The sequence below is a fragment of the Terrapene carolina genome, unplaced genomic scaffold, assembly GCF_002925995.2.
Source record: "Terrapene carolina triunguis isolate 2854851 unplaced genomic scaffold, T_m_triunguis-2.0 Scaffold210, whole genome shotgun sequence".
In the NCBI taxonomy this organism is placed as follows: Eukaryota; Metazoa; Chordata; order Testudines; family Emydidae; genus Terrapene; species Terrapene triunguis.
In genome coordinates, this window is record NW_020664561.1 from 39,737,665 (window position 1) to 39,751,075 (window position 13,411).

At 41.8% G+C, this 13,411-nt stretch overlaps 1 protein-coding gene across 1 annotated transcript in view; it reads left to right on the forward strand.

Annotated features, from left to right (window-relative positions):
- Positions 1-13,411, forward strand: part of LOC113407190 (collagen alpha-1(XXIV) chain-like) — a 238,741-nt gene that overhangs the window by 170,881 nt on the left and 54,449 nt on the right. The window contains exons 33-37 of the mRNA XM_026655329.1: positions 2,191-2,244; positions 4,485-4,538; positions 4,748-4,801; positions 8,722-8,775; positions 9,447-9,554. Of these exons, the coding sequence (XP_026511114.1) occupies positions 2,191-2,244; positions 4,485-4,538; positions 4,748-4,801; positions 8,722-8,775; positions 9,447-9,554 (324 nt within the window). The remainder of the gene's footprint in view (positions 1-2,190; positions 2,245-4,484; positions 4,539-4,747; positions 4,802-8,721; positions 8,776-9,446; positions 9,555-13,411) is intronic.

A 13,411-nucleotide genomic window follows, 5' to 3' on the forward strand; every position in this document is an offset into this window, starting at 1 on the left:
AAATTTCCTTTGATACATTTTAATCTGCATATTCTAACTCACTTCCTGCTAGAAGTAGATAGCTAGCTTATAAAAACAAATATATTTCACTTTATAGAAAATCTCCACTAAGCGTTGTATATTCTAATGTTTATTATTATTAGTTTGGATCCCCTTCATTGTGTGTCTTTCATCTAATCTAATCTAGTCTAACTCGCCTACCAGCCTAGGCAATTTATACTTTGCTCCAATCTGTGGTATCTGAGAGCCTTACAAATTCTAAATCATAGTATGTGTGTTCATCCTCCCACTATACTGTCAGCATGAGCCTGATTTTCATGTTTATATATGGGCCAGCAAGCACACTTATGTAATCTAAAGACACCTACTCTACTCCAGTCAATCTACATTTCTACTCTGCTGATCATTGTAGAATCTATGAGTGAAATGCAGCAAGTAAGAAAAGTCTCAATTGTGTCCAGGAGCTAACTATTTGCATGTTATGTCAGACATTTAAGTGGATTTGGTTGGGAAATTGTGTGTATAGTTTCAAAGAGGGCTAAGTAAATGACACAGGATATTGCAAAATAAAATGTTTTTTTCTGAGGATTTATCCAAGCAGTCTGCCTTCTTCCTCAGTCAGTTGGTTGCTGCATGTAAGGTAGCTTCAGAGGCCTTGTCACTGGCTTCTCTGCAAAAAGCAAGGAAATATTTTTAGAGAAAAATCCTTAAACTGTTAAGTTTGTTTAGCAATTTAATTTAGTTTGTTTAATGTAAAGTAAATGATTCATTTCACCTATGTGTCAGACATCTGTTAGTACAGTAATTGGTTACAAACTGTCTTTTGATTAGAATTGAAAGCAGTCTCAGCATTATTCAAAATGTTCCTGGATTTGTTTGGCTTCTGGTGTTCCATGGGAGTCATGGGGGAGAGGTATATTGCCAAGCCAGAAGTCTGAGCTCCGTGGGAATAGTGTGGAGATATTTGGCTCCTAAATCAGACTTAAGCTTTATGACAGTAAAGCTGAGGAAGACTACAGAGGTGCTGCAAGCCAAAACCAAAGCAATCCTGGTTCAGCCTGGATAGATTCCTAATGGTGTATTCATTGCAGTTCTTAGTTGTTGATTGTACTTAAATGACATTGCTGAGTAATGTAGGGATACCCCGTTGAAATCTTCCCAGCAATATCTAATTAGCTCCAGTGCCGGAAAAGAGGAAGAGGCTGCTTTAATTAATATTAGCAAGTCAACAGGAACAAGAAGACCACATGCACAATCCATGTCCTGAGAAGGTGTACAGGGAAATTAGCTGCTTGGAAGGCTTATATTGCACATATAGATGTAGCACCAAAAATCTTGTTTACTTTAGCATTGAAGGGGTTTCTTTAAAACACAGACAGGTCCAGACCACAGTGTTTAGGTCTGGATCTGATTCTGAATGTCCCCAGAAATCAGGGATGGCTACATCCAGGGTTTTGGTTTGTCCTGTTATAGAGTGTGGGCCAAGGGGTGGAGTTCTTAGATGTCTAGAAGCTAACTCTAATTGAAAGTTAGGCACACAAATCTCACTGTTACAGAATATGGATAACCGGACGTGTACACACAGATCATGCACACTGCTTTAGAAATGCATCCCTTAGATGTTACAGTGTCTTTACTTACAGTATATTGGCTTACAAGAACACTGCTTCATAGCATAGTTACTTACTGAAACTGCCCAAAAGGCTCCAGTCTGCAGTCCCTTACACCTCAGTGACTGTCCTGTGTAAACATTGTTAAATCCATAAAATGAAACATACAGTAGTTGTTTTAAGTTAATTCCATAGCAGACTGTAGGCTTTTCTGCAAAACAAAACAGACGAAGAATTAAATAAGTCTTAATTAAACAAAGTCTCCATTAATCAAGAGAAGAATATAGTTTAGATTAGAATTTACTTCTGGTTCAAGAGAAGAGAGACCAGTGCTGTCCTTCTATGTCAAGAGAGGCAATGAAGTCTTCACTGCTGGTAACAATGTGCCCTTACAGGGACTAACATCAGTCACAGAATTTGGAAGGAAACACAATGATGAAGCAAAATAAGATATACTTGATTATGCCAGCTGGCAGTTAAACATGATACATTCATATAGTGTATTATATTATACAGTTAATATTATGTATTGCCTAAATATAACTGAATTATATATACAGAAGATTTTGTTTAATGCTAGGGCCCAAGAGGACAAAAAGGTGATGCTGGCCCTGCAGGAGAAATGGGTTTTGAGGTGAGTTTTTTATGCTTTGTCTTTATTTATTTATAATAAATTCCAACAGAAACTTAAGCCAGAGAATGTACCTTAATAACGTATTCAAAAACTATATTTGTGTTACCTACAGTGAACTTGAATATCATATGTAATTAAGAGATTCTCCATTGCTTATGGCTGTTGCAAACAATAATTTGAAAGAAAAAAAGGATGTAATGATGCCAGTGGCTTCTGCAAACCTGATCTCAGGGTATCTTCATCTGGAAGGACAATGGTACATTTATTGAGTGCAGCACTTTTCCAGAAGCAACACCATTCCCTTTGCAGTTAGTCAGTTTACACCTATCCATGGCTGGAGGTTTGCAACTAGAAATCTTAAGGGCTGGAAGGGACTCCAAGAGGTCATTTAGTCCATCCCCCCATGCTGAGGCAGGACCAGGTACACCTAGATCATCACTGACAGATGTTCGTCTAACCTGTTCTTTAAAACCTCCAATAACAGGGATGCCACATCCTCCCTTGGTAACCTGTTCCAAGTGCTTAAGTATCCTTATACACCTCTACCCCGATATAACGCGACCCGATATAACACGAATTCGGATATAACGCGGTAAAGCAGTGCTCCGGGGGGGGCGGGGCTGCGCGCTCCGGTGGATCAAAGCAAGTTCGATATAACGCGGTTTCACCTATAACGCGCTAAGATTTTTTGGCTCCCGAGGACAGCGTTATATCGAGGTAGAGGTGTAGTTAGAAAGCTTTTCAGAATATCTAAAGTAAATCTCTCTCACTGCAGATTAAGCCCATTACTTCTTCTCCAACCTTCAGTGGACATGGAGAACAATTGATCAGCATCCTCATTATAACAGCCCTTAATATATTTGAAGACCGATATCAAGGCCCCCTTAGTCATCTTTTCTCAATTCTAAATATGCCGAGTTTTTTTCACTTTCCCTCACAGATCAGGTTTTCCAAACCTTTTATTATTTTTGTTGCTCTCCTCTAGCCTCTCTCACATTGTCCATGTCATAAAATATGGCACCCAAAACTGATCATAGCACTCCAGCTGAGGCCTCACCAGTGCTGAGTACAGTGGAACTGTTACTTTCTGTGTCTTACATATCATACTCCTGTTAATACACCCCAGAAAGATAACGACTTTTTTGCAACTGTGTCACATTATTGGCTCATAATCAATTTGTGATTCAGTACTGTTGCCTAGCCAGTTATTCCCCATTTTGTATTTGTGCATTTGATTTTTCTTTTCTAAGTGTAGTACTTTGCACTTGTCTTTATTGAATTTCCTCTTTTAGATTTCAGACCAACTTTCCAATTTATCAAGGTCATTTTGAATTCTAATTCTGCCCTCCAAAGTGCTTGTAATCCCTCTCAGCTGGCTGTCCCCACAAGTTTTATCAGTATACTCTCCACTCCATTCTCTAAGTCATTAGTAAAAATTAGTGAATAGTAGCGCACCCAGGACAGGCCACTGCGAGACCCCACAAAATACAGCGTCCCTGTTTCACAGCAAACCACGGATAACTACTCTTCAAGTCATTATGTCCCTTGCCAGCGATGGATGAAAAAGCAGCTGCATGCAGTTCTCTACTTTGCTTGTGGTCCTGTTTGGGGGGGTTGGTTTTGGTTTTATTAATATCTCTTTGAAAGAAACATGAGAGGAGCTATTAATCACATTTGCAATGGAGTAGCTGAGGCGTGAGCTCATTCACAAATAATTACATTTGGCTCATTCAAAAGAAATGCTCTTTGCCAAACACCCATGACCATGCCCTTCTGATCTGTTTTGTATTATTATTATTATTTTTATTACTATTAAAATTTAAACTCTGAAAGAAACAAGCAGGTGTCAGTAACTCTGTAGGTTGTGGACCTACACATAGATCCTCCTAAGCATGCATTTGGCTAGTGGTTTAAAAACTGCTGGAATTGTAAGTCGGGGTCTGGGAACAAGGTTGCAAAATGCAGAGTTGTGCTTATAATACATGTGTTTCATTATGAAAGATACGGGATTAATGATTCTGTTGAGTCCGTGGTGTATTCCTGAACCTCTACCACACTGCATTCTCCCTTAATACTGCACGTCTCAGGCTAGGCCAAAGAACACAACTTGCTTTTGTTTTTCAGTCATGTAGCTGTCCTCGTACATCACAGTTTTTGTGTTTGGATCTTTACTGTTTTATTTGATAGCTATGAAACCATTCTTGGTGATAATGTGTAACAGTAGCTTCTGTACCATATAGGGACCTCCTGGCCCTGAGGGAGAGCCTGGCCTGCAAGGAGAACCAGGTGCAAAGGTAGATGGTGGGATTGTTTTCGTCTATATTGCATAAATTCTTCGCTGAATTAAGTAAAAGGAAATCAAGTCTCTGTCTATTTAGCTTATTAGGCAATTAAGCAATAATAAAGAAAATGTCAAAGAATACTCAACATCATCAGTAATTCTCATTAGAGACAATTTGTTCCCAGCAGTTCAATAGTTTAATTTTCATATTGCATATTCCAGGGAGACATCGGACCTGCTGGCAGTGCTGGAGAAACAGGAGAACAAGGTTTAAGGGTGGGTGAAAAATATGATTTTATTTCCAAAAAGGACAATGTTTTGAATTTCAGAAATGTCAAGTCTAATTACCTCTGTGTGAGAGAAATTGAATAAAATGTCTCTTTGATCCATTTAAAAATAATATTGGCAACACTGTAACAGGTTAATTAAAAAAAGCATAAATTATAATACTAAAATATGTGAGAGTGGGTTTAATTTGTGGAAATAATAAGGTTAAGTACATGATTTTCTCTAAGCATTTTAATTAAAATGAGTAAAGATTGGATTTTTTAAAATATATCCATGTAGTATCTGGTGTCACTGAGAGTGAGGTGGTCTAAGCACAGGATTGGGAGACAGGAACTCCTGAGTTCTAAGCCTAGCTCTGATATTGACACACTTGCCAAGTCACTTAACCTCTCTGCGCCTCAGATTCCCCATCAGCTTACCAAGGTGACCAGATAGCAAGTGTGAAAAATCGGGACAAGGGGTGGGGAGGTAATAGGAGCCTATGTAAGAAAAAGCCCCAAATATCGGGACTGTCCCTATAAAATCGGGACATCTGGTCACCCTACAGCTTACCAACTTTTGAGGGGTGTTGAATGTTTGTAAAAATTCTTTGAAGATGATAATCATAGTACTAGAAGGGACCTTGAGAAGTCATCTAGTCCAGTCCCCTGCACTCATGGCAGGACTAAGTATTATCTAGACCATCCCTGACAGGTGTGTGTCCAACCTTCTCTTAAAAATCTCCAATGATGGAGATTCCACAACCTCCCTAGGCAATTTGTTCCAGTGCTTAACCACCTCGACAGTTAGGAAATTTTTCCTAATGTCCAACCTAAACCGCCCTTGCTGCAATTTAAGCCCATTGCTTCTTGGCCTATCCTCAGAGATTAAGAAAAACAATTTTTCTCCCTCCTCCTTGTAACAACCTTTTATGTACTTGAAAACTGTTATGTCCCACCCTCAGTCTTCTCTTTTCCAGACTAAACAAACCCAATTTTTTCAGTCTTCCCTCAGAGGTCATGTTTTCTAGACCTTTAATCATTTTTGTCGCTCTTCTCTGGATTCTCTCCAATTTGTCCACATCCTTCCTGAAATGTGGCATCCAGAACTGGACACAATACTCCAGTTGAGGCCTAATCAGCGCAGAGTACAGCAGAAGAATGACTTCTCATGTCTTGCTTACAACACTCCTGCTAATACATCCCAGAAGGATGTTCGCTTTTTTTGCAACAGTGTTACACTGTTGACTCATTTAGCTTGTGATCCACTATGACCCTGTAGAGGAGTGGACTCACCCCTGCAGCGCCTCCTGCTGGTCGTCCAGGGAATTAGCTCACCAGCCTCTGGAGCGCCCTCTGCAGGCCAGTGATCCACCTTGTCCTCTTCTGACGCCCGTGGCCCTCCCAGGACCCAGTGCCCCTATTACTGGGATGCTGCCCCCTGGCAGTACCCCACAGATCTGGGTCTCCCCTCCCTGGGGAACCCCCACCCACTATCCCCACCTTGCCTCAGCACTAGGCCACTGCCAGTCACCAACTAGCCCCCGCTCCCTGGGGCAGACTGCAGTATAGGCCACTCATCACTGGCAAGGGGGGTTTGGACCTGCTCCCTTGGACTCGCCCTGGGCTGCCCTCTGCAACCCCCAGTACCCCTTGGCCTAATACTAGGCCGCAGCCTGGGGCTTTCCAGGCTGGTGCCCCCCAGCTCCTCAGCCTTTCCCCAGACCTGCTCCACTACAGGTACCCTGTCTAGCTCCCTGGAGCCAGGCCCTTCTCTCTCTAAATGCAGAGAGAGACTCCTTGGCCTCTGGCTCCCAGCCTTTTTATACAGCCCAGCTGTGGCCTGATTGGGGCGTGGCCCAGCTGTGGCTACTTCCCTAATCAGCCCAGCTTTTAGAGCTGCAGACCTCTGCCAGGGTTGTTTTAAGCCCTTCCAGGCAGGAGCAGGGTAAGCACCCCGCTACAGACCCCCAGATCCCTTTCCACAGTACTCCTCCCTAGGCAGTCATTTCCCATTCTGTATGTGTGCAACTGATTGTTCCATCCTAAGTGGAGTACTTTGCATTTGTCCTTATTGAATTTCATCCTGTTTACTTCAGACCATTTCTCCAGTTTGTCCAGATCATTTTGAATTTTAATCCTATCCTCCAAAGCACTTGCAACCCCTCCCAGCTTGGTATCATCTGCAAACTATACGTGTACTCACTATGCCATTATCTAAATCATTGATGAAGATATTGAACAGAACCGGATCCAGAACTGATCCGTGCTGGATCCCACTCATTATGCCCTTCCAGCATGACTGTGAACCACTGATAACTACTCTTTGGGAACGGTTTTCCAATCGCTTTTGCACCCACCTTATAGTAGTTCCATCTAGGTTGCATTTCCCTAGTTTGTTTATGAGGCGGTCATGCGAGACAGTATCAAAAGCTTTATTAAAGTGAAGATATACCACATCTACCACTTCTCCCCTATCCACAAGGCTTGTTACCCTGTCAAAGAAAGTTATCAGGTTGGTTTGAAATTATTTTTTCTAGAAAGTTTTGACAAGAATAAAGCAAGACCCTTTGTAACTTCAGCTTTAGAATGTAATTGTACATTCCATCAATTCCTCAACACCCCATTTTCTTCCTTTAGAGAATCCTAATTGAAGTAGGTTCCAAGATTCTGCTAATCCTTGGAGAAAAATAAACTCAGCATTAAAAAGTCAACACTTATCACACCACTGTATTACAGATACCACAAAGTTATTTCCTATGGTGCAGTACACCTGCAATTTGCTGTGAAGGCAAAGTTATGAGTGCTCAGTCTCTCTCAGGATCAGACCCTAATAAAGACAAATATTGCAGAACCTAAAATACCTTGGTGTTGTAACTGTTGGTAAGTGATGATTTTTTCATGGACAGTGTTGATCTTGAGCGATATATATAACTGAGCCATTAATGGGGACCTACCAAATTCATGGTCCATTTTGGTTAATTTCATGGTCATAAGATTTTAAAGTCAAAAAAGCACAATATTAGGAACCATTAGGAAAGAAATAGATAATAAGACAGAAAATATTATAAACCCACTATATAAATCCATGGTACACCTGGAATATTGCATGCAGTTCTGGTTCCCCCATCTCAAAAAAGATATTAGAATTTGAAAAAGTACAGAGAAGGGTAGCAAAAATTATTAGAAATATGGAACAGCTTCCATACAAGGAGATAGAGAAAAGGACTGGGACTGCGCAGCTTAGAAAGTAGAAGGCTAAGGGGGATATGATAGGTCTATAAAATCATGAATGGGATGGAGAAAGTGAATAAAGAAGTGTTATTTACCCCGTTATATAACACAAGAACTAGGGATCAAGCAATTAAATTAATAGGCAGTGGGTTTAAAACAGACATAAAGGAAGTTCTTCACACAACACACAGTCAACCTGTGGAACTACTTGCCAGGGGATGTTGTGAAGATCAAAAGTATAACTGGGTTCAAAAAAGAATTAAATAATTTTGTGGAGCATAAGTCCATCAATGGCTAATAGCCAAGAAGGTCAGGGACGTAACCCCATGCTCTGGATGTCCCTAAACCTCTGACTGCAAGAAGCTGGGACTGGATGATAGGGTGGATCACTTAGTTATTGCCCTGCTCTGTTCATTCCTTCTGAAGCATCTGGTACCTGCCACTGTCAGAACACAGGATACTGGGATAGATGGACCATTGGTCTGACCCGTTATGGCCATTCTTACGTTCTAATGAAGACCAAAAAAAAATCCCAGCAACAAAAAAATCTGTCTACAAAAATCTGATTTCAGTTCAAAAATGCATGTAATGCTAAACAGCACAAGTTCTTCACAGGCAACTCTGTCCCAACAAAGAGAGCTCCTTCAGATATTTGGGAAGTGGCAGTAACTTTGTTTTATTTCTTCTCAAAATTAGGGTGAACCAGGATCCCCAGGAGAAGATGGTGTACAAGGGAAAGATGGCTCAAAGGTAGTCTTCATTTTTCATAATAGGTGTGAAATATTCCTGGTTTTACTTACGTAGTTAAGAACCTACCTACCTAAGTCCAGTTTTTCTTATCTGTATTTCACAAGCCCAATGATGCACTTAATGTAAAATAACTAAGGATTGTAAAAGCTATTGCCTTACTATTTATGGACCCTATGGACCAGCCCAGTAAGAAATCTGGGAAAGGGCACTCAGGGAGGCACAATGCTTCCTGCCACAACCCCAGTGCTTGGGGGAGCACAGTGACTGTGACCCTTAAGAGGGTGCAACATGTGATTCTTTACATAGCCAACCAAAAGTGGCCAAGTGCTAAGCCACTCGCAGTCCTTGCTTTCAAAGGAGTATAAGGACCGAGACTATACTAGGCCCCTGTGCAAGGGACACGAAGGAAGGAAGATTTTGTGAGGCCTCCAAAGAATTGTGCAGTTGCATACGACTCAGGCAAAAATCTGGCATTATGAGGGCAATTTGAACTGGATAAAAATCATTTCACCCTAACTGGGGGCCTGATCCAAAAACCTTTTGGAAGTCAGTGGAAAGACCCCATCGGCTTTAGATCAGGGCCAAAAATAAGCAGGGAATTCTTGTGTAACATGGTTCAAATAACAGTTTAATTCTTTTCAGGCTTGATTTATTCTTCTGCTGTATTTTAGGGGATCCCTGGAGACCAAGGGCTTCCAGGAGAGGATGGTGAAAAAGGAGAAACCGGAATTCCAGGAATTACAGGCCCCACTGGTGAACCTGGCATAATGGGTATTCCAGTAAGTATAAATTTCAACCAAGCTGGGTATTACTTCTTGCAAAAAGAAATATCTCCTTTGAATGAGCTCGCCACTTCCATATAACTTTCCATGGCTTGATGCATGGATAAGAAGAGAACCATGTTGGCCATTTTTTAAATGTGGAACCTTTTGGCAGATTTTTGACTCCTCACTGTCACTCCCTTATGCCTGGAACAATCACCAGGATCCTGTGCAACATATACCAGTAATTTAAAGTCTCCTACTTCAAACCCCTCCTGACAAGTTACATACATAGCAGTAAATGTTATGTCATGACCTTTCATGCTGTACACATTGTCCTCCTCCTCCCCCTACCTGTGTCCTTATTGTCATCCTTTGATTGTCTAATGTTTTATTGTCTGTTATTGTAAGCTTCTTGTGGTAGAAAGCTGCCATTTTTTGGTCTATAAAGCACCTAGTACTGAATAAATAAAAACAATCTGCAACTTTTATAAATGCCGAGGCTTCAGGCTTTAAAGTGTAACCAGGTTTTAGCTACAAATCCTTTTATAACAATGAATTATAAGCCTTAAAACTTTTTAAAAAAAAAGTTCTGCAAAAGAATTTAGCGCTTGTAAAGAGTGACAGCCTGTAGGGTGAAAGGTGCGCTCTCAATCTACAAAACAGTTTCCCCATAGACCCTGTGCTGCCTCAGCTATGTGCCTCAACGCTATCTTTGAAAGACCACCTGTAGGAATGACAAGTCAGTTCAGCCACCATCCCCAATCAACACTTAGCTTTTCTGCTGAGAATATCAATAGTGCCACTTGGTACCAATCATCACATGGGCACCTGCATTCACTAGGAACCAGAGTGAAAGCAATAACTTATTCTAGAGAAACCACTGAACAGCTATCAGATGAAAAGAACTTTTAGACTGTGCCAAACAACTGGCCTAGAATTGGAAAATTCATCAGATGAGCTCCGCTGAGCCGAATTTCTGTTAAATCACTTTCCCCAGATTCTGCTTAACTGAGGGAAGGGAGGCAATTTCAAAGTCACTTTACAAAAAGTACCTTTTTTAGAGTCTAGACACAGACAGTGTGAATGGACAAGGGACTTAAATATTCTTATTCACAGGGCACCACATAGATTAGAGAGAAGGCCTCAGCCATCCTCTCCCTGCTGTTATGTTCCCCTTCCCTCAAAGGGAGAGAGCACAAATAACACTTACCTTGAGTCCATCTGATCAAATGAAAGCTATAACTTATTCTGGGACTCGCTCGTATACATCATTAGTTACTGATGTCCAAAATCATTTATCAATATCACCACTTTGAAAACAGTGGAAATTTGCTTTGGTTTAGCATACTGAGGTATCTCTGAACTGACTTCACTGATCTTTCTGTAAACTGACAGTTGGCTTCCCACAGTTGAAGATGAGTAATCAGTTGGTCATGGTTGAAATTGGAATCATACACCTGAGGCATGTCTTGAACCTGCAGCTGAGGTAGTTCTGAGAGTTTCAAGATTCTGGATAATTTTGTAGCCTTTCTGTTCAAATCTGGATTGAATACTGGACATTGTAATTACTTAGGCCTGGTCTACACTAACACCCCAATTCGATCTAAGGTACGCAACTTCAGCTACGTGAATAACGTAGCTGAAGTCGACATACCTTAGTTCGAATTTACCGCGGTTCAGACGCGGTCCACACGCGGCAGGCAGGCTCCCCCGTCGACTCCGCGGTACTCCTCTCGCTGAGGTGGAGTACCGCAGTCGACGGCGAGCACTTCCTGGTTCGAATTATCGCGTCCAGACCAGACGCGATAAATCGAACCCAGAAGTTCGATTGCCAGCCGTCGAACTACCGCGGTAGTGTAGACAAGCCCTTAGAAACATAAGTATTTGTAACATTCCTTTGCTAAATTTGGGTAGCTGGGTTCACCTGTCCCTATTTGCATTTTCTTGAGAACTTTTCTCTTCTTGGAAGCTCAGGCATTCCAACTGTCTTCAATTTTAAACTCTTCTGGAGGACCTCTGCAACATACTGCTTATTCTTGGCTCCTTAAAGAAACATTCTCACAAACTGAGAAAGGAGCATATTATATTTTTCACCCCACGATCAAGTCCCCTGAGATATGCAGTCCCAGAGAGTCAAATGCTTTAAGATTTTATGTAATGCATTAGGGGAAACACTGAAATCACTAATTGAACAAGCTTCTTATATTTTTCAAGAATAAAAAGTATAGGGCTAAACTGAGCCCTTGGCATGGTCAGGGATGTTGGAGGCATGCAGAGAGGCAGCACAGCAGCTAGAGTCCCCAGAGGGAATTAAAGCTGATTGTCATGACCGGGACGTGGGCAGTCTGACCTAGTGGTCAAAGCAGGAGTCAGGCCGGATCAGCCACACAGAAGTCAGAATCCAAGACAGCCCAGAAGGCAAACCAAGAGTTGAATGTCAGGAAGCAGGCAGAGTCAGGTTACCAGGAGACCCCAGAAACTGGAGACATACTTGAGAGCAGAACCAGAGATCGATAACCAGAGTCAAGCTGCAGGAGCAGGAAGCACAAGGCACAGTCCAGATCAAGGTGGATCCCAGATGCATGGACACTTCTTGTTCCTGTGCTGGGTTTAAATAGGGGCTGTGGACCAATCAGGGCCCCAAGTGTTCTGCCAATCAGCTCTGGGGACTGGGTCCTCTGTCTGAGTTCAGCTCCTATTCTGATAACAATTAGCTGGTCCCTGGGTGGCAAGTTGGAATCTGCTAGCTCCACAGAGCCCTGTGGGCCAGGGTTTATGGTCCCTGACATTGACTCAGCTGATTCTCATGGTTTTAGTTTCCTCTTTGCTGATTTTAAGCCCTACTAACTTTGCATAAATCTGGAGATCAGCAGTACCATGCTGGCTATTTTCTTCTCCTTGCTACAAACATCGGAAGAACTCAGAACACTTTGAATGCTTTCTGTTTGCACTACTTGATATACTGAAATGGTCAAAAAAACAACCCAGCTTTAGCACATCTTCATTTTATAAAATTATATTTTTATACAGCAAATCTCATCATCAAAGTCTTATTGTGCATCACAAAACAAGACTAATTGGGTGGTTAGCTGTTTGTTAGCTGAAGCTTTTTCAGGCTTCTGCTCCTTCAGATGTTTCAAAGGCCATTATAGTAAATTGCTTTCCTTCTTCCTTAAAGGTCTCAAAGGTTGAGAATGTTTGGACCCTGCATTTTGGTTTGGCCTCATTATGAGCATATGGACAAGCTCCAAAGTTCAGCTCTAGACCAGGAAATGAATTTCCTCAAAATTCAGTGATGTTTTAACCAATAGTTTTGCTTTGGGGCCGTGTCTAAACATAGAGGAGGATTATAAAGTAGGAGATGGGTTTAACCTGCATTGATCCTGAATTCACCAAAATGTCTCTCTCCCCTCCAGAAAAAGAAACCCTACACTTCTTCTCTCCCCCTTGAAAGTCAGCATCAATTGTTGAGCACTCTGGCTCATTTGGAATCATAAGACTCCTAGTAACAGCCTGGCATCCCCCCTCCACCCCCTTGGTTTGGTCATATTGTGGTGTAACTTGAATAGCAGGGGCAGCATGGACCTGATATTCATCTCCTGCTTGGTGGGCCCTGCACCTGGATTACTGGGTGGCTGGCAGCAATGAACTGTGCACCATGTTGCCTGCTGCTTACTGGTTTAGGCCTCAGACCTGCGGTGAGCCCTGCATGGGCCTTACTGCTCTCACTAGGGCTCCCTCTATAGACGGAACCTTGGGATCCACTGTCAGTTTTCCACTGTCTGCATATCATACTTCACTAGATGCAGTGTTTGGCTTGAAGACAAAATTACTTCTATTCCCACATGAATATTTTCTGTTTGGCTGGTTTT